The sequence below is a fragment of the Colossoma macropomum genome, unplaced genomic scaffold (assembly GCF_904425465.1).
Source record: "Colossoma macropomum unplaced genomic scaffold, Colossoma_macropomum, whole genome shotgun sequence".
NCBI classification, from domain to species: Eukaryota; Metazoa; Chordata; class Actinopteri; order Characiformes; family Serrasalmidae; genus Colossoma; species Colossoma macropomum.
This window is the reverse complement of record NW_023494789.1, coordinates 23086824-23109109: the sequence shown is the minus strand read 5'-3', so window position 1 is coordinate 23109109 and position 22286 is coordinate 23086824. Positions and strand designations below refer to the sequence as shown.

The following is a 22286-nucleotide window of genomic DNA, read 5'->3' as shown; positions in this document are numbered from 1 at the left end:
TGTGAAAATGTTCGCAACTATATTTGTGTCTGTTAGTCACTTATAAAAAAAAAAAGCTTTTGCACCATGTAGCTGACTAATAGTAGGTTTTTTATTTGCTTTAGAACAGTATTTTACATATACAGTAGCATGCAAAAGTTTGGGCAGCCCAAGAGATTTGAGCTCTCATAACTTTTACCAAGGTCTCAGATCTTAATGAGCTTGTTAAGGCTGAGGCTCGTTCTCAATCAGCATTAGGAAAGATCAGGTGATGCAAATTTCAGAGCTTTATAAACAGTCTGACTCCTCAAACCTCAAACCAACAATCAGCAGCCATGGGCTCTTCTAAGCAGCTGCCCAGCTCTCTGAAAATTAAAGTAATTGATGCCAACAAGGCAGGAGAAGACAGCAAGAAGATAGCAAAGAGTTCCAGGTAGCTGTTTCCTCAGTTCATAATGTAATTTAAAAATGGTTGTTAACAGGAACGAAGTTGAGGTGTGGAAAAACAAGAAAACTTTAGAGAGCTGCTCGTAGGATTGCTAGAAAGGAAAATCAAATCCTCTGCCTGACTGCAAAAGACCTTCAGAAAGATTGAGCAGACTCTGGAGTGGTGGTGCACTGTTCTACTGTGCAGCAACACCTGCACAAATATAATCTTCATTGGAGAGTCATCAGAAGAAAACCTTCCCTGCATCCTCACCACAAAATTTAGCCAGAAGTTTGCAAAGGAACATCTCAACAAGCCTCATCTCAGCAAGTCCTGTTGACTGATGAAGTTAAAATTTAACTGTTTAAGTAATTTAAATTTTAACTGTTTAAGTTAAAAAATTAAGTTAAAGTTTAGCCTCATGAGTAAAGGTATGTTTGGAGAAAAAAAGATTTTCATGAAAAGACTCCCCAACTCTGAAGCACAGGTGTGAATTGATCAGGCTTATGCTGCAGCCATTTCACTGGTAAAGGGAAGAACGGATCCAATTAAATACCAGCAAATTCTGGAAGCAACAGGATAATGATCCTAATCACACCTCAAAAAAAACAAAGGACTACATCGAGAGGTACATCAAAGTTTTTCCATGGTCCTCCGACCTAAACATCACTGAAAATCTGTGGCAACATTAAGGAAATTTATTGATAATGTACAAAAATTTTCAAAGTTTGTTTAAGTGATAGATGAAGTGAATCATCACTACTCATTGTGCTGCATGGCTTTAGCTGTGTGTATGTGTGAGTGACCTTGAATACAGAACAGGGGGTGTAGATTCTGTTTGTACCATAAAACATTAAAAATGTAATTGAAAAGCAAAAGAAGCACACATGTTGCAGAAATGTAATTGAAAAACACAGAAATGTAAAATAATAGATAAGGAAATAAAGCTCAAAGGCCAAGGCCTGAGTGTGGCCTCAGCCTGCAATCATTAAAAAAAAAAAATACATTACTTCTTGGCTTGTAATAAGGGAAGAATTTTTGATAAGAAAAAATTATGTTAGTAATGACGTGAATAATGTTTCTAATTGTGTTTTTTCATCTCAATCTAAAGTTTGGAAAGGGTGGTCAAGGTGACCATGACAACTGGAGTGCAAATGGTGTGCAAAAATTGGCCTAACTCAAGATTAACGCTTGTATGCTAGAGAGCCTTAATCTTCAATAAAAGAAATTGTTCCTTTTCCTGCCAGTCCTGGTGTTTTGAATTTTATTTTAATGTTGAGTTTGGGGCAAAGCTGCATGTATTTTCTTTTTCCACAACAAGCGCAAGCAAGATGGCCCAAAAATCTCACAGAACTAGAGGCCTTTCGCAAGGAAGAATGGGTCTTTTACTGGCTTAGCGATACACAGTAACAGAGATTTTAACCAGGACTGCTCAGACGTTTGCCTGCCTCTGTATAATCATAAACTCACTTGTTTTAGGCATCTGAATTCACAGATCAGCAAACAAATTTGCAGGAGTACGTTGCTGTATTACAGAGTTATATCTGACAGAATTCTGAATAAAGCTAAATTTACCATAACTTTATGTTGAACAACCAGACAAGAAGAAGTAGAGATGGTGTTTTCTCTCCAGCACACACTCGTCCTGCTGTTTCTCTGCAGCAGCTGCACATCAGGTATGTCTGCTTCAGCACCACTTACAGACTGTTACTAGATAATTAGGTATGAAACGATATGAAAAGTTCCTATCGGGATATAAGTGGCAAATTACCACTGTTTTTGGCATTATCATGGTACTGTTTGATCAAGTTAGAATCCCAGGTGTTCAAAATTCACAATGTGCTACCTCAGGAGGAGACGTGTTTACTGTTTACTTTCTGAATGGTGAACATTGAGAATAATTTTTAGTATTAGAATAGCTGTATCATTAAGAGCTGTACATTTATTTATGTACAGTACATTTATAAACACGACTGCTTCACTGTGGGTTAAATCAGCTAATATTAGAGCTAAAAGTTTCACATTAGATGAGCTAATGCTGGAGCTAACAGTTTAACATTAGTTGAGCTGATGCTAGAGCTAACAGATTTAAGAGCTGGTTTATGAACAGTCTGGCCTTTTCCTATTTCCCTGTTATATCAAAAACATGGCTGCACTACAGCAGATGGTGCCCACGGGGGGAATGGCTCAAAAGCTAAAAATGAAAAATTAAAATAGTTTCTAATCCCTTGCCCAGAACTTTCCTTTAATTTTAGACTGTAAAAAGATTTATTTTACTAAAACACACCTGTATGCTTTCTTTTTTCTACAGCAAACAGGTTTTGGGCAAACATTTCTGCTACTGAGTGCTGATTGGTTGGCGAGCAGAGCAGCTTATTGACTGTTTGTGCTCACTGACCTCAAATGTATGTAGGGTGCTATATTAAACTCCTATAACTCGAGTTTAAAAGCTCTTAAAAATATAACAGCAGTGTTAAAATGTTTTATGCTATTCTGTGTTCAGGAAATGATTGTATTCTTTTACATTAAACATGTTTTAATGTTTCTAAACTATGATTTTGCTCAAATGCTCCATCTTAACCCATACATTTTAGACTCGTTTGGGAGCGCCCTCTAGCATTTGAAGAACAGAAAACATGTTGATTGTAAACACACTTATAATAGAAGTCAATGGGCAGGTGATAAACCCACTACTATAATTCAATGACTTTACTGTTCTTTAGCTAAGTAGGGGAGAGTGAGGCAAAAACTAGCATGGGATGAAATGTAACACTGATTTTTTATGTAGTTAAACAGGCCTCATCTCAACCTCATCTGTGAATTTTGACACAAGTCAGGCAGATATTTCTCCGGATTCACCCTGAAGACTCTTTCTGTACCATAAACGTTGTTTTCTGTATCATAAGTGTTTGTGATTAGTGAGCTGTACAGAATTCACTCTTATATTATTTTAATCTCCGCTTGGTATATCTAATAAGACAGTGTTTAGAAGCAGTTTAACATGCTGTTACAGCTAAGACCCCCAAAGTAAACAATCAAAACTGCATATAATATCCCCCCTTATACATTCACAGCTCTTTTTTTCTTTTTTTACTTTTTGTACACAGATTCATCAAAAACATTCTACAGGTGTCTTGTTCATAAAATATATTTCAGTTTTGTTGTGCTGATATTTGCGCTTCTCCCATTTGTCAAAAATTTGTCAGTGTTTTATCACGGGGGAAGGGTGTTCTTAGGTACGACGCGAAGCGGAGTAAAACTACCTTCCCCATGAAAAAATCACAGTAACGCACTGCCTCAAGTGGCTTATTGCTTTTATAAAATGGTGGCCAATATGATTGATTTTAGTGATTTTTCAGAAAATAAAGTTTTTACATAAGTATTCCACCAAGAAATGTTGTTCCTTTAGAGTATTGTATCACTGCCAAGCAACAATGGACCTCTGAATGAGAAGGACGTTCGATCACCCCTTGATGTATGTTGTGGTCATTTCATTACTTTTTTAACTTTTTGTCATATAACAATGAACATATGAAAACACAGCACTGTTTAATGCAAAACTTTCCCTTCATAAGCACTTTTTGGTCATAAATTACCACACTGACTCTTATTTAGCACCAATCCAGCAGCACCCCTCTTCTCATGCTGGGGCTGAATCTCAAATGGCTCCCTGCTCCCTACATAGTGCAGTACGTAGAAATTTAAATACTGGATCCTGCAGCTCAACAGTGCCAAATATAGCTAAAAAAAAAGTCATTTAGGATTCAGCAACATCCATATTCAACAAATGATGCTCTATTTGGCTGTAGAGGCTAGAATTTCTAAACTTTCATAGCTAGCACACTAGGGAGTGCGAAGCCGTTTGGGATAATGTTAAAAACAACTGGCCTTTTGTCTGTACATAACTTACACATTTAGTTTGTGCAAAAAATAAATGTAGCAGTTTGAAATGAAATAAATCAAACTGCTGTGGTGCCTTACCTTGTGTTTTTCAGCTCATCAGCAGAGGGCGCTGCTCTCCACTAGAGCTGCAGAGCTGATCTTAAAGCAGCTCAGTTTATTTTTGTCTTCATTTTTCACTCTTTATTAATTTGTTTTAAAGTCTTCTTTCAAGCAAAAATACTATACGCTTTATACCCAGCCGAAATGTAAATCACTTCAAGGGTAATTTCACTGAATTTGCAAAGTTCTTGCATAATTAAGTGGTTAAGATGTAAACAGGGTTATTCAGTGTGGTTTGGTGTGAAAGGTTCTGTTCTAGAGAAACTTACTGAATCAAGTGGTCACAGTGGTGGTGATAGGAACCAGACGTCCACCTCTAAAAGCTCCCTCATAGAAAGTTATTACAGGAAATGTTTGTGAATACACTGCCTGATGTGTGAGACACTGTTTTACGATAGTTTTTTAACCCATCACCACTGCTGCAAAGCACGATAGAATAAATGAAGCTTTGAGATTGTAACCTTTCTAACAAACTGAACGTGTCCAAAATTTGGCCCTAAGCACCAGAGTCTTAATTCAAGTCTGCACAGTTGACGTCAACAACTTGCAGACATGCAGTCGTGTCCAAAAGCTTCAGCACCCCAGTCAAAATCCGTTTCTGTTGATTTTCTAAATAACAAATACTCTACAAAAACACATTAATGCATATTAAAATTGGAAATTGGATCAGGACACAAATTATATTTCCAATATATCAAAAATGTGTTTAAAAACATGCAAATAAACCAAAATTGTGCACTACGATTTTTAGAAAAATGCCATATTTAAGTGTGTTAACTTATTTTCACTCAACAAGGTTGAATTGATAAAAAATATATATTCATGCAGCTCAGTAAGTGCTACATGCTTTTTAACTGTCTTATAGAATGTTCTCCTAAATGTTCCAGACTGTTCTCCTCTATCCACATTGTCCTAAAATGTTCTCCACTGAAAGCATCCTGTTTTTCTAGGATGCTTTCAATCATTCTGACTGCTCTAGAATGTTCCTTCCATTCACACTATTCTAAAATGTTCTCCTTTTCACACTATTTCGGAATGTTTTCTCCCTATTCATACTGTTCAGGAATGTTGTCTTCCATTCACACTGTTCTAGAATGTTCTGACCCCTGTCCAATTTAGTTTTCACATGACCACTGTGTTTCCAGATTGTGGCTGAAATATCCAGTTGGGGAACAGAAGTGTCGTTTGTCACCATTTATAGTGGTCAAGTTATTCAAGTTATTGTTTTAAGTTACAGCTTTGTGCTGTTTGCTATGGTCAGTACACTCGAGTGAAAATGAAATTACGGCAAGAACAGCAGTGCTACAAGCATAAATAGCGCATTCTACAACAACTTCCAATATTAGAATGTGTTGGTGTTCATAGGGTCGATGTGTTCTGGCCTTAAAGACCTACTTTACTCTTTTATTTCTCTGTTTAATGTACTTATTTGTGTTCTTTGAAAGAGTGGGGCAAAAAAATGGTTTAATTCAGCTTTTGTAGTGTGTTTAAACTTAGAATTTCCCCATCTGTGAAGAAAGGCTTGATTTCTGTGTGATTCTGTGTTCAAATGAGAAGATTCTCATTGGCTGACCAGATTAAATGCAGGGTCTGGTTCTGGGGTTGTTATCACATCTGCTGTGTATTGTCTAAAAGTGGCTGTAGTGGATCAGAGTATTGTAAGACTGTATAGTGTCCATAGCAGAGCGGTGCTATAATGCATATTGTAGCATCATCGGTGAGTAAGACACAGGAGAGGCCATGATTTCCACCACAAGAAGTGTTCTTCATTAAACACGAGGGCAAAAAGACACATACAGAGCACTGACCTTGTGGAGGAGGTCGCCACCAGCCACAGGCTTCACCCTGACGGAAGACCAACACCCAGCACAAAACACAAATGAAACCTGAACCCCAACACAGAACACAAAACAACACAAATAACACATCACACATATTTACAATACCACAGTGACATTTAGACACACTAAAGAGAGTGCACTCTCTTTCTAAGAGAGTGCACACCTACCATGAGCCCCCACGCATGGCTGCTCACATGGCCACGCTTTCCGAGCCGCTTGGAACCAGTGACAGCCAGTAGCAAGTCGCTACAATATAAACAAGTTCAAGTGAATTTTTACACTTGCACAAATTTTTGGTCTCTGTACAAAGCTTTCTGTTCTAACCGATGTCAGATAACATGAAGAGGTGCCAACCACTGACCAGAATGCAGCAAGATCTTTATGAATGGTCAGGGTTGAAAATCACATTCATTCTTGTTTCTCTTTGTGAGTGTATGGTGGTTTATTGACAATACTATCTTACTTACAAAGCAAATACATAGAAATTTAGCCTTAACTGTCCTAGTTGTACAGACATGTCAGAGATATCTAAGAAATGTCTGCTTATCTCTTACATAGTTAGCAGTTTTATATCGCTGGTGTGATTACAGGAGCAATTTGTAAGATGATGCAACCTGTCGGATTCATATTCCACTTCTCCTCCCTCTTTGCTCCTTTCCCTGCTTTCCCTGTTTTTACCGGTCTAGAAGAAATGTTGCAAGTTCAGCAACTTCATCCCTTTATTTAATAAGAGCTCCAGTGGTGAAAAGCAGCGCCAATGCTAACTCTTGTTTTGTGTCAATTTGTCACTTCTTTGTGTTTTCTTGCTGACTGATGACAGACTCGATGCCAGTGACTCACTATTTCCTCCTGTCCTAGGACAGAACAGCTGGAGGCTAGCAGGTTAGCCTGCTAACTTCAGTAGGTATCTCTACAATATGACATAACATCAAAACTGTTATACTTCACATTCTTTTCGTAATTTTAGTTAATTTTGAAATGATTTAAACAAAAAAAAATAGCTAATCGCTCCTTAAAAAAAAGGTAAAAAAAGCTCTTGAGTTGAAGCATCACTCATGTAGCTTCTTAATTGCATTATTTTTCAAGAGCTTGGCCAAGAACTGCCATCTTCAGCTGTAAAAGGGATGCAAACAATCATCCAGGGGGCACATCATGTTATCATTTAATCTTAAATACAGTAACTAAGGTACCTGTACAATCTAGGGCTTGAAAACATGACTCGGTGGAAACCTGGCATCCAATGATGGCACATTCAGTGTGCAGTGGTGTTGTTTGTGAAATCCACATTGTTAACGTCAGAGGTGGTGGTGAAGTTATGAAGGCAGGGCTGGTGGATGTGGTTGTTCTAGTGATCGGTGACACTCTACTTTGTTGTGACGTAGAAATGAGAAGAAAATCCCAACAGCCTGTTGAATCACACGCTGATACCTGAAAGGAAAGTACATCGAAACAGCAAAGACTTCATGTTTCACAGTTTCTGGAAAGGAATATTACAGCTGCAAATAATGCAGATGTGAAACTGGCAGGGAAAATGCAGGTTTGTTTACTTGAGTGCAAAGATGCTACTTCAGAGCACAGAAATGACCAAACAGGTGCTGAACTGTGTTCTTAATAGGGGCAGGCCTGGTGACCTAGAATCAGTTTTGTGTTGTGACTTCATGCTGAGCAGCAGGAAACTGCTAGATTTCATCGGCATGTAAACCATAGTGAGTGATCTCAGTGTTCTGTGAGCTTCAAACTGACTACAGCTTACTCAGTAAACAAAGAGAATGAGGTCGTATTCTCACATCCTGACAACAAAAACAGCTGAAACAGAACATTTACATGAACTAAGCACAGTTTCTTCCAAGTAAGTGAAGAAAAAAACAAAAGTGCAGAAGGTTAAGGCTCAGTAGTATTCAACAATGCATACTGGTTATAGAAGGCCTTGCAGTGTTCGGTAGTGTTTAAAAAGACATACTGGTTGTAGAAGCCCTCACAGTGTTTGGTAGTGTTTAAAATGCATACTGGTTGTAGATGGCCTCAAAGTGTTTGGTAGTGTTTAAAATACATACTGGTTGTAGATGGCCTCAAAGTGTTTGGTAGTGTTTAAAATATTGCTGGTTGTAGAAGGTATTGCAGTGTTTGGTAGTGTTTAAAATACATACTGGTTGTAGAAGGCCTCGCAGTGTTTGGTAGTGTTTAAAATACTTGCTGGTTGTAGAAGGTATTGCAGTGTTTGGTAGTGTTTAAAATACATACTGGTTGTAGAAGGCCTCGCACTGTTTGGTAGTGTTTAAAATACTTACTGGTTGTAGAAGCCCTCGCAGTGTTTGGTAGTGTTTAAAATACTTACTGGTTGTAGAAGGCCATACAGTGTTTGGTAGTGTTTAAAATACTTACTGGTTTGTAGAAGGCCTCGCAGTGTTTGGTAGTGTTTAAAATACTTACTGGTTGTAGAAGGCCTCGCAATGTTTGGTAGTGTTTAAAATACTTACTGGTTGTAGAAGGCCTCGCAATGTTTGGTAGTGTTTAAAATACTTACTGGTTGTAGAAGGCATTGCAGTGTTTGGCAGTGTGTAAAATACATACTGGTTGTAAAAGACCTCACAGCTTTCGATGCCATTTAACAATATGCAAAAAGTTAGTTGAAGACAAGGAGCATCTGTTAAGCATCTCCTAGCACTCTCAAAATAAAGTGTTACCCCAATTTTTACTTTATTATTAGCGATAGTTAATCAGTAATACTTGTAACAAATGCTGAGATAAAATGGGTCAGGTAAATGTATTCAGTTGTGCTTACTTGGACGGTGGTAATATTAGAATGTAAATGTATGCTTAGAAGGTGGAGGCGTTAGGACTTCACACGTCAGATCAAGACAGGCAGACGGCTGCAACAAGTGGAACAAGGTGTTAGTGAGGTTTCCTGTCGAGTGTATCTGGCAGACAGAGAGTGACTGTGAGCAGAGATGGCGTTTTCTCTCCAGCACGCACTCGTCCTGCTTTTCCTCTGCAGCAGCTGCACTTCAGGTACGTCTGCTTCAGCACCACTAACAGCCTTTTAGTAGATAATCAGGGATGAAACAACATAAACAGCTCCTATCAGGACATTAGTGACAAATTATCACATTTAGTTTCATTACGGGAAATGAGGACTCAGATTGACTCGCATCTCAACTCTGTGCTTGATACCTTACAACTTGTGAAATTTCAACCTGAGAAGAAAATACAAGTAAAACTGATTGAATTAGAGCTGCTAATCTTAATTTGATAAATGAATACAAACTTTAGTCTTGGCAAATGCATTCATGTATGACGTAACATACTGAACAGATTTCCCGGTTGGTCTACAGGCTTGAAACTTTTGTGTAATCAGAAGTCAGAATGCTGTCCAGGATAAACAAATATACCATGTACATTTATGTTTCTATTGAGCAGAGTGCCTGAAGTGACCATTTATCTATCTGTAAACAGGAATGTCTGTATATCTTTCTCGCTGCTTGGCAGCACAAACGCTGTATCTGTGAAAGGTCAGCACGTTTGAGCTGTAGCGCTTGCACTGCCACACCACTCACATCACGCAGAGAATCAGGACTTAGAGAGATGGCAGCGCTTTCAGTCTGACAGTCACGGCTGCCCAGCAAAACATCAAAAACAACCACTCTGTGGTTTAATTCCTGCTTTGTGTTTAAATGGTGAATAAATGGCATTTGGTGAAGTTACTTCACAGTGAGCCTGATGACCTTGACTGCTGTGTTATTTCAACAGAGGACAATGTATTTGTGATTGATACTGTGTCAGATACTGGATGTGTATGTCTCCAAAATTATAACTTTGCAGGATAATGAACAACATCCTTAACTTATCATGCCAGTTTGGACCATTTCTGTCTGTCCATTTTACACTGAATTTTGATGCTATACAAAGCGTCGCTGGAGTTTTCAAATTATGGCAAAAAGTTAAAAAATAACAACAATGGACATTTGAGGTTTTATCCCAACAGTGATGATGTGCTGGTCTTGCTGGTGAGCAGCTAAGCTGGTCTTTGTTGGTTTTTCTAGCAGAGTGAGGCAACAAATAATAAATATTATTCACAGTTTATTGCAGGATGCAAACATGTACAGTTTTGCAAATAAGCATTATGGTACAGTCATTGTTATACAGTTGTATTCAGTTATGCAGTGAGGAAGCCTCACTAGGCTTTAAGTTTAAAGTGCAAAGTGTCCACTGCAGTTAATGAGCAGTTCTGTCCTGCAGCTTCAGCTTCAAATAAAAAGCCTTTCATTCTAGAAGATGATGGACAGAATGATGGACGCTAACAGTAAATGTGATGTTTAAAGGAAAGAAGCGAGATTTCAATAGCCAGTGTTCTAGCTAACTGTCAGCTAATTAGCTGACATTTTACTAACATTCCTTTAAAACCTATGAAAGTTTCAGCTGGATTAGTTGCTTTGCTAGGTAGCTTAGCTTACATGCTATATAAACTACAGTTTAGCCAAATGTTTCAAGCTGTTTAGCCTCTTTCCTATAACCACAACATTTATTGCATGTAGCACGTCAGTTCTGTCCTTCAGACTGAAGGATTTTTTATAATAAAAGGCTCATATTTGAAGCTGACAGGCGTTTAGCAGCGTTTACTTTTGTACGATGCAAAGCATTCAGCTAATAATGATGCTGAGCTAAAAATCTCTACTAAAGACTTGAGAATTGCGTCTGATTGTTGCACACATACACATTCTACAGCTCTTCTGGAGTTAACTCAACAGGAGGTCAGGACCCTTCACCCAACTCAGCAACTCATTAGAAGAGCAACATAGAACCTTTTTTTGCTCAAAAGCAGTCAGGCTCCTACTTACACACTCAAAACAAATAAAACATTGGTCATAAAATGTGTTTCTACACAACCATGTTAAGTAACTTTTAAGACGCTCAGTTGAGTAACGTACTTTGTGAATTTGACTAAATGACACAAAAGTGTGTGAAGTAAATTCTAATTAGCTGCGCTGATAATTTGTACGTATTACTCCAGCATTCAACTTATTATGGTCATGTTCAACTAATTAAACTACATTCCTAAAAAGGATGGGTTCTTCAAGGGTTCTTCAGTAAAGACAGTGGTTCTAAATAGAACCATGAACACACAACTTGCATGCTTAAATGCTTTTTTGCATGGTGAAATGATTCTTCAGATTGATCAATAATGTGTTGTTTTGTGTTGTAAAAATGGTTCTGTATAGCATCGAAAAGGGTTCTTCTGCTGTACACAAGCTTGACATCATAATAGCCGACCCCTTTTTGGTGCTATATAGAACCATTTTCAAAATGGTTCTACACAGAACCATTTACAACACATTCTCCATCAATCTGAAGAACTGTTTCACCATACAAAAAGCCACAAATCCTTCTTTGAGTTGTTCTATATAGAAGAACCACTGGAAAAATGTTTATTTTGGAAAGTAGAAAAAGCAGCACTAGTCAAAAGGTTTAAATTAGACGCACATAGTTTAGTTGTTACTGCTGAGCTGTTTTAGAATCACACTCAGCAATGCACTGTAAAAAAAATGATGTAGATTTTAAACTTAAAAAAGTAAGTGGTTAGGTTAACTTGAAATGTTGAGGTCACCGAACTTCAAATAATATGTTAAAGCATGTAAAGCACAATTATTAGTATTAATATTACAAGTTTGATGAACTCAAAATTCCAATGAACTCAAAATGCACTTATTTTTTAAGTTTAAAAGCTGTGTGACTTTTCACAGCGTACAGGGTGTGTGGTAACTCACCTTTTCAGCCATCATCACTGTGGCTCGGTGGTTAACCGTGTGGTACAAGAAAGATGTACACACAGTGGAAGGTAGGTCAGGGGAAAAACACTTACAAGATGAGTCAAACAGGTAAAGCAATATGCAAATATAGTGACAAAAAGCCTGTGGGAAAGGTTGTATTTTACTCAACAAGATCACACTGACCAAACAAACACTAATGAAGTAAAGCTGACAACTGACTGAATTTCTCTGATACAGCACAACTGACCCACACTGTAAAAATGGTTCATCAGTTCAACCTAAAAACATTACCTCATGTGGTAACAAGCAATTAAATTAGTTTTATTTCATTTATTTTAATGCATTGAAATAAATACTTTGGGTGAAGGATTATTTAGATCAAAGTAATTTTTGGGTTGAATTAAACTAGTTCAGTTCCTTGTTACCACATGAAGTAATTTTTTAGGTTGAACTGATGAGCCATTTTTACTGTGTAAATACATTTATTATTAAGTTAATATCAATGAGAAAAAGTGATTAAAACCAGCAACAGAGTGATATGATGTTGTTTGAATGTTGATATATGTATATGTAATAATAATAATAATAATAATACATTTTGAACACATTGTATATCATATGTCTTAAAATGAATAACAGTAAAGCATTACTCCTTTAGCAAAGTCACCCTGAGGAACCATTTAAATAGTGACGAGTTCAATAACTAAATTACTGCACAATTTTTCATAAACGGTTCTATTAACACTGCAATGAAGCCTGGGGCACACACAAAAAAGATAGTTCTTCAAGGATTCTTTAGTAAAGAAAATGATTCTATATAGCACCAAAAGCTTGACATTGCTGTAATAGAAGAACTGTTTTTGGTCCTAAATAGAACCCTTTTCAAAAGAGTTCTACATAGAACCATCTATAGCACATTTTCCATCAATCTGAAGAACTATTTCATCATGCAAAGAACCTGTTAATCATGCAAAAGTTCCTTTAAGTGTTCATGGTTCCATATAGAAACATTTTCTTTACTAAGGAACCCTTGAAAAACCATCATTTTAAGAGTGTAGAACTGAACAATAGGACAATATTTATCATTAATGTGACAAACTACATCACAATATGTCACAATATGCTTTTCTGAGCTTATCGTGTGTATCAGCAGTACTTAAAAACACATTGCAACTGCATATGTGAGTAAAAAATTCAAATTCAATAAATGAAATACCCCTGAAGTCCATGTAGTTACTGAATAAGAAGCTGTAGTATGTACTAAGCCTGGGATTTTAAGGGGTTCATAGTTTCTGATAGTATTTTCACAACGTGGGCTTTCTTTGCCTGTTCTAACTTTTCAGATTTCTGAAAAATAAATATTGTATATGATACAAAAATTACTGAAGTATCATGGTATGTCATTTTGCCAAATCACAAACCTCTACCCTGGGATTATATAATAAACCGTAAACTGTTAGAACGATTGAGGCAGAGTGTAATAATTCTTTTTTCCTCTAATGAAGCAGTGTGACACATTACAGTTTAATGATTTGTAAGTGTTGTAATATTTTGAAAGTCAGTTTCTGACTTAATAAGAATTGCATTACTTGTACATCTTTGAGAGAGCAAAGTATGTCAACTATGATGCGCTTAAATCATAAATTTCCTCTGTGTACATTCTGCGTGTGCTTGTGTGTAATTGCCGTGTGTGTGGGCTGACTGCATGACTCTGATTGTGAAGGTGAGCAGCGTGAGTGCGGGACACTCCATGAACTCAACAATCTGTCTATTCGTCTGATTACACTCATACAAGACTTCATCCACTCAAACTCTCTCTCTCTCTCCAAATCCTCACTGTCCACAGTTCTGTATGAAAGCAGATATTTTCATTAAGAGAGCTGTAGTTTTTGCTCTACTCTTGGAGAAAGCTGCCATTTGTGATAAAGATCAGTCTATCGTTATCTGATTGACCAAACGCAGTGTGGCAGCACATTTAATTGTATAAGAATAAATTCTTCTGAACATTTTTGTCACAAGGCAGATTCTCTGCACCGCAAAACCACGCGATGAGGCAGCGCTCTTCACTGACACGAAAAGGGTGCAGAGAAGCGAGGTGGCAAGTGGACATGTACCGTCACACCTGACTTCTTAAAGTCGCACCCAAACCACACACACACACGCAAACACATGCACAATCACAACCACTGCCCCGATGCAGGTGAACATCCGCAGGTGGAGCTGTCACAATAGTGACATTTTAGTTGATGATTGTCATATTAATAATCACAATTTGCCTTAACTTGTTCATTGACTGCAGGTATTAAAATACAACCCTAATTGCCTGATTAGCCTCTTTACTTGCCAGCCGTGCTTACTTACACATAATAAAGATAGTTCTTCGAGGGTTCTTTAGTAAAGTAAATGGATCTACAGGCTTGGCATCATAACAATGGGAGAACCCCTTTTGGTGCAATATAGAACACTTTTCAAAAGGTTCTAAATAGAACCATTCACAGCACATTCTCCATCAATCTGAAGAACGCTTTAATGCAAAGAACCCTTTAATCATGCAAAGGGTTTGTTGATTGTTCATGGTGCTATATAGAAGCATTTTCTTTACTAAAGAACCCTTAAAGAACGGTCTTTATTAAGTACTGTTGAATCAATACTGCATGCACACTCACAGAAATATCTTCAGTTACTTGTACTTACAATTACAGTTCTTCATGAGAGTGAAAATATATCACTGCTGTCGGAAGAAAACCTTGTGTCTTTTTTCTATCGTTTTTCAGTTTTTGACATCATTTGAAAATGCCTGTTGTCTTTTACATTGTGTGTAAATTTCTTGAAGAATAAACCAAAAGAAATGGCCCAAAATGACTTGGAAAAAAGTCTGGTTCCATTGACTTACATTAAAAGTAAAGTAGGTTTTTTCTTCCCCTGTAAAATTATTATTTTGGACCTACAAGGTTTTCTTCCGACAACAGCGATAAGCAAAAAAATAAACACTCATTCTGCCAGCACGCATGCTAAAAACATTACTCTTATTTAGATAGTTAACAAATAAACAAACGTTACTCAGCGCTACCTTCTAAACATGGTAGAGCATCAAGTTATAAATTAGGACCTTTTTTTTGTTTTCATAATCCTCATGATGTTTTACTTACTGCTTTCTTTTATTTACATTTATTCGTCATATCTCACCAAACCCAGTTCAAATTTTTGTTTGTTGGAGCATAATATGTCTAAATGTAATGACTGTGGAAAATGACTAATTAGGCAATTATGTAATAATTATGACAGGCCTACATGAAGGTTAACAAACACAAGGCAGTAAGTCAACCCTTTGCAGTGTCAAAGTTCAAAACTTTATTCTTTTGGACTGAATAGAATTGCGAGGCATAAATGTTAATATGCAAATCCTTTTTAATTGTATTTGTAAAATAGGCTCTAGAGAGACTATACTGTCCTACCATGTATGTCAACGCCTGGTTTTAATTTCAGCCACAGTGTGGTCCACGTTAGCAAAGTTGCTGTAGCGCAGTTTGTCAGTGATTGACTCTCAAAACGGCTCTTTTATATTCCTACATAGTGCGCAATGTAAGATATAAAGTCTAGCTTCTACACTCAATACTGCACTATTTGTCCAGTGTGGAGCTGTGAACACAAATGCCTATTTAGTGGACATACAATGCTCTGTTTGTGAGCAGGAGCCACTATTTTAATTCCTATGTAGTGCACTATGTATAGAGCAGGGAGCCATTTGAGATTCAGCCAATGTTTTTGCTTGATACTCACGCATGCAACCTGTTGTTGTGAATGACATCCCTTTATTGGAAACTGTCCGTAGACAGAACTGTCTGCTGGGGCTGTGTTTCACGTGCAGTGTGAGCAGGGTGTGTGTAATCATATCTGTACCATTTAAGCAACATCAGGAGCTTGTGTGTTTGAACCCCAGTGATGCTACAGCCATCCGTAAGTGGGAACCTAAGAGGAGTAAATTCCTGGTGGGATTGTGTGAATCACATCATGCTAATCAGATGGTGCATTTTCGTACAGTGTCAGCATTTATTATTTTTCCAAGAAGTAATCCGTAATCTCATTACATTTTGAGGTTATTGGTAGCTTGTAATGGATTACTTTTTTGTTTAATTCCTCCAACATTGTTTAGGATGTTGGGGTGAATGCTTGTAGGATTGCACCACTTGGGAGCCTCTAAAATAATGACGTGGTGCAATCGTCTAAGTGTTCACCCCCCAATATTAGGAGCTGAGTTTGAACCAAAGTGATGCCACAGCCATCCATAAGTGGGAGCCTAATAGGAGTAAATTTCTGGTGGGATTGAATCCCAATTAGCAAGAAATGCTAAAATATTTGAGTTACTTTTGACCGAAGTTTGAGTTGGGTGAACTCTGGTGCCCTCCAGATGAGATTCAGCTGTTTAAGAAATTACCTTAAATTAGTTTGTGTGTTGTGACGGCTTTCATTTTTACAGTAGATTTTCCCTGAACTTTGTACTTTTTTGCAACACAAACAAAATCAACTACAATTTGAATAAATATGAAATTGTCCCCAGCACTGAAACAGTTTACTGTTAAGAGAGACTGTAGCAGTAGAACTGTTCTTCCACTGATGCTAATCGTACATGTATAGTTCACATTTGAAATGCTATGATTTTTAGAGAGTTTTATGCCACCATGTACCATTTTTTCATACATCCGGTTTATGTCTAATGTATGGTGACTAATGCTGTCCTGTGGTGAGAAGCTGCTCTAGCTGTGAGATGCTGTGTGGTTTTAAGAATGTCCACAAGACTCACACCTCTTGTTAGTGATGACTAACAGAATGATATCTCTCCCATGAAGAAAAAAAATGGGCCAAGCTCAAAGTACAATGGTTGTTACTGATGATTTGGTTGGTCAGAGTCCAGATTAGAACCCTATAGAGAATATTTGGTTTCACAAACACAAACTAGCTCTGCAATGTTTTCAGCTGTTTGATGCCGTCAATGCTCAGTGGATCAATAGTGACTCTTCTTTCTGTAAATGACTGTCTGCAAATTTACACACAAAACTTTAACATTTAAAGAAAACAAAGGAAACAGACATTATGATACAGCAAAGTTCATTCAGGTATCACTGTCAAATGGTATAATCTGAGAAAAAGTTTAGAAATCCATTATATATATATATATATATAAATAAATAGATTTAATTTGAAAAAAGCTTGCAAAACTTCCGCTTAAGGTCAAACGTTAAAATATGTGTCCATAGTAGCACCTGCTAAAATGGGAATGTCAGGTGGGTAGCCATTTTGAAAAGTCTTATAAAAGGGTGTACAGCACTGTTGTGAGTTTCTGATATTTAATTTTTTTTTTCTTTCATTAGAAAAATATGTGTTTTTATCTGCACATGTTGGTGAGAAGGCTACTGTCCACTGCACCCCTTCGAACCCTGCACAAGATGGAGTTTACATGTATCAACAGCTGGACACAAATAGAAAGACAATGACCTACTTGTATAAAGATGGCAGTTTCAGCCCCAGAGATGGTTTCAAAGGCCGCTTAGAGACAAACGCAAAACTGGAGACCTTCGCTGTGTCCATCTTAAATGTGACCACACAGGACACTGGAGTTTATTGGTGTGTGTTTAATAAAGAGGACCTCAACAGTGAAAGCAAGCAGAGGACTCTGTTGGTGGTGACAGGTAAGCACAGTCGCTCTGTCTTTACTTCCATAACATGATGGAGAAAACAGTAAAATATCTGTCTGTGCATTATTAAGAAAGTTATTACTGGCCTTTAGCGTCTCATTTTGTTGGAGTAATCCAGAAAGATTAGGGTTAATCAGAACCCAAAACAGGCCTCGAGTTGTCTCTGTTTTTACGCATCCTATAAATACATTAAAGGAACTTTAGAGTGAAAAAGAACTGCCCCTACATTAGATTACCTTATAAAGCCAAGCTTGAGTTTCATAGAATGTTCCTGTGGACACTTTATCAGATGTACAGTTATAGACTATAAGCTGGTGTACAGTTATAGACTGTAGCTCATCTGTTGAGTTTGTGTTAGCAACACTCTTGATCCTAATTAGAGGTCAGTTTCTGACCACGGAGCTGCTCTTGGCTGGATATTTTTGGGTGGCATACTGCTCTCAACTTAGCAGTGACACTAGCCTGCTGTCGAATTATATTCAACTGAAATGTCCTCTTGGTGTGTGTAATATAGCAGCATTTAAAAGCAGAAAAACAGCTCACAATGAGTGTGTTTACATGCACTCTATAATCCAATCACAATCGGATTTCAGCAGTTATCTGATTATTCATTAAGAAATCCGATGAAGAGAGCTGGATTTTAGCTCAGTAATCAGATTTCTTAGTGCTTTTGAACTCTTACTCAAATCGCTTTCGGATTTTTCTGTCCACGCATGTGCAAGAACAGACTGCGGTACCAGAAATAAGCAAGAAGCGCTACCGTGAGACGCAGTGAAACATTTTTGGAGTGACTCTGAAACAAACTACATGCTTGACGAAATGAAGAATTTAAAAATTCTTCATCTTCTAGATGATATATGTTCATATTTTCAGGTAAAGTGGCGCGATGTTTGTTTTAAAGCTGCGGCACTGAGTTTGAGTTTACGTTACGTCTGCGTCATGTCTTCCTTTTTGAGTTTATTGGCTGGTAGCAAAGCAGAAATCTGATCACTGCCTGACTCATGTAGACCCTTAGTTTCCCATTATCTGATTACTCAAGTGCATGTAAACATGTTGATCGGATTACTGACATAATCTGATTTTCTGCATTTATCGGATTATTAAGTGCATGTAAACACACTCAGTGAGAGCTTGGCACGCTAAAGTACAGCCTCCACACTGTTACAACTAAAAGCCCCAAAGTAAGCAATTAGAACTACATATCCCCACATACACATTCATAGCAGATACAGCTGACCTTTGCAGTTCTACTTTGTGGTCAGAAACAAATTTGCCACATTTGACACTTTTCACGAATGATTTCTATTTTGATCAATGTGTTTTTGTATGTAGGTTGGAAAGCTTGTCCGGTTCGAACAACACAGAACTGTACTGAATGTACAATAAGACATACAATACAGTAACACTAAGTTACAATAAGTAACTTGTTTGTTAAAGGTAACCCCACCCATTGGGTAAGCCGCCACATTTCCGCTCCCTCTACTTTCGCCTGAATTGTTTATAAACAGCAGAAGCTGCAAAGCTTGGGTTTTTTATTTGTGGCAGAGATATTCAAATTATTAATCTTCCTCAAATAGTTCTGGAATCATTTAACAAAAAACAAAATGCGTTTGTGCCCCACTCTCCCCGACTATCTACCTGCATTGATTGATTTATTTATTGGTTTATTGTTTCATTGATCTGTATAGCTAGGAAAATAGTACATGTTGCATGACAAATATATTCCTCAAGTAATATTTTTGCATATTTGAATTAACTGAATTAATTAATCAATGTGTTAATTGATTAGAACAATAGATAACACTGTTATTAGCTTATCAGCCTGTTTGCTCTGGCTGAACTGACCAGTGTGTGTGTTCTTTGCTACAGGAAAAGAAAAGGAGTGTGAAAAAGAAGAAAAGACGGAGGAGAACACCACGCTGGCTCTGATCATCGTTTGTGTTGGAGCAGCTTTTCTTATGATGTTTGCCACCATCATTCTGCTGTGGTTAATACCGAGGGTCTGTATATCTCCCACACAAGCCTCAGCAGTGTTTCATGTCGTTTAACAATACATTCCAGGTGTAGAAGGCCTAATAGTGTTTGATAGTATTTAACAATACATACTGGATGTAAAAGGCTTTACAGTGTTTGATGTTATATAACAATACATACTGGATGTAGAAGGCCTAGCAGTGTTTGATAGTATTTAACAACACATACTGGCTGTAAAAAAGCCTAGCAGTGTTTGATGGCATTTAACAATACATACTGGATGTACAAGGCCTTGCAGTGTTTCAGACAATACATACTGGATGTAGAAAGCCTAGCAGTGTTCCATGGCATTTAACAATACATACTGGATGTAGAAGTCCAAGCAGTGTTTGATGGTATTTAACAATACATACTGGATGTAGAAGGCCTAGCAGTGTTTGATGGTATTTAACAATACATACTGGATGTAGAAGGCCAAGCAGTGTTTGATGGTATTTAACAATACATACTGGATGTAGAAGGCCTAGCAGTGTTTGATGGTAGTTTGCAATACATACTGGTTTTGGAAGGCCTAGAGAGGTTTGGTGGTATTAAACAATACATACTGGGTGTAAAAAGCCTAGCAGTGTTTGATGGCATTAAACAATACATACTGGATGTAGAAGGCCTTGCAGTGTTTTTTACAATACATACTGGGTGTAGAATGCCTAGCTGTGATTGATGGCACTTTGCAATACATACTGGATGTACAAGGCCTAACAGTGTTTGATGGTATTTTGCAGTACATACTGGTTTTAGAAGGCCTGTATTTAACAATACATACTGGATATAAAAGGCCTAGCAGTGTTTGATGGTATTTAACAATTGAGACTGGATGAAGAAAGCCAAGCAATGTTTAATAGTATTTAACAATAAGTACTGGATGTAGAAGGCCAAGCAGTGTTTGATAGTATCTAGCAATTTGTACTGGTTGTGCAAGGACTTGTAGTGTTTGATGTAATTTAACAATACATACTGGTTACAAAAGGCCTGGCAGTGTTTGATGGCATTTAACAATACACAAACAGCAGCTTTGCCGGGAACGTTAGAGAGGAATCAGCTGATGTGGTTCAGATGCGCAGCGGTACAGGAAAGCCCTCTGATGTGGCAGCACTTTGAACGACTGAGCTTTTTAGAACATTGAAACTGTCACGGATATTTTTGGATGCAGAAAGACTTTTGCTACAAGAAAAAAGAAACAAACTGATGTGCTCAGCAGGGCAGAGACAAGCTAGACTAGCAGGAGGACATCACTACAGGCCTGAAGCGACATTGACTTTGTAAAATGATAAACATGAGGAATAAAAAAAAAATGCTGGAACGTAAAGTGGACGTTTTTGGTAAAAACACTTAGACTGGCTGTAAACGGCCTGTGTGTGTCATGTTTTCTTTAACACATTTCTGAAAGTGAGCGCAGGCTGTTTTCCTCTAAGCTGGTGTCAGTCAGTGGAGGGGAAATCCACATAGATGTTTTGTGTGTGTGTGTGTATTTTTCTGGTGTTTTTGAGTTTAAGTGTGAGAGTTTTGTGTGTGTTTTCTCCACAGATGAAGCAATGCTGTGAGCGTGGAAACTTTTCACCCCCTCGCAATGCTGCAGACGGAGTGTATGAGGACATGCGGGGACGCTGTCCTCCTGCTGCACACATACTCATCAACCCCGCGTACCAGACCAGCACCAGACACGCACACAAACCACTTGCTGAAACCCCGTATGCGCGCGTTGATCCCACTTTCCCTCCCCAGTGATGTGTTTTGTTGATTATTGAAGTGAAAGTAAGTTTCCACATCCTCTACAGGACACTTAAATATGTCAATTTTAGTGCAGGTTTAGAGTTTAACATAGTCAAAAAACATAAAATACAAAATGTTCAAGAACTTTTGCACAGGTCACATTTTCTGTGTTATTTTTCCCCAATATGTTAAATTCAGTAAGTAAACAGTAATTGTGCATTAGAATGTGCAGAAGTGTGTTCTCTGTAGAGGATGTGAAACTTATTTACCTTACAAATTCAACAAAAAACATGGAATTTGACCAAACGGTATGACTGTATATGTTTTAAGACATTTGGATAATTAAGGATCTTTAAAATGAGGTACCCTGTATAATTGTTCAAAATTCGAACACTGTAAACATCCTATCACCTTATTGTCTTAAAATCACCCAAAACTTGAAATCTTTAAACTTTTTAGCCTTTATGATATTGAATTGATAAAAATGTAAAAAGCTGAAATAGTCATTTGTGCAACAGATGCATTGCACGATTAGTTGAGAGGGGCTTTTATTTTGACATGTTGCAGCACTCAATAGAGAAGTGACTGAATTATTATGGTTAAACAAATAAAAAAAATGTTTATATAAATGTTAATATAAAACTATGTTAAAAACTTTAAACCAAAGCTCATGGTGTGTGCTTCGAAGGTGCCTATCTTACACTTGTGTTATATTCAACTAAATATCTGTTCTTTCTATAACTTTTCCCAAACTCTGAACCCGACCCCTAATCCGGACCCTAGTTTTGTTGTTTGTTAATAGTTTGAGCCTTTGTTGATAATCTATAGGGAGCTA

At 37.5% G+C, this 22286-nt stretch overlaps 1 protein-coding gene across 1 annotated transcript; it reads left to right on the top strand.

Annotated features, from left to right (window-relative positions):
* The first annotated feature begins 9141 nt into the window (after positions 1–9141).
* Positions 9142–21466, top strand: LOC118807456. The gene is made up of 4 exons (XM_036569469.1): positions 9142–9258; positions 17384–17701; positions 19577–19707; positions 21266–21466. Exons 1-4 carry the CDS (start codon positions 9198–9200, stop codon positions 21464–21466), a joined length of 711 nt encoding a protein of 236 aa, XP_036425362.1. The 5' UTR covers positions 9142–9197.
* The last annotated feature ends 820 nt before the right edge of the window (positions 21467–22286 follow it).

What these genes read in the sequence shown, in the direction of transcription:
- LOC118807456 (XM_036569469.1), top strand. Translation starts at nt 9,198, where the DNA reads ATGGCGTTTTCTCTCCAGCACGCACTCGTCCTGCTTTTCCTCTGCAGC. An exon ending in CTGCAGCAGCTGCACTTCAG is followed by an intron (nt 9,259 to 17,383) that starts GTACGTCTGCTT and finishes TTCTTTCATTAG; the next exon opens with AAAAATATGTGTTTTTATCT. An exon ending in TGCTGTGGTTAATACCGAGG is followed by an intron (nt 19,708 to 21,265) that starts GTCTGTATATCT and finishes TTTTCTCCACAG; the next exon opens with ATGAAGCAATGCTGTGAGCG.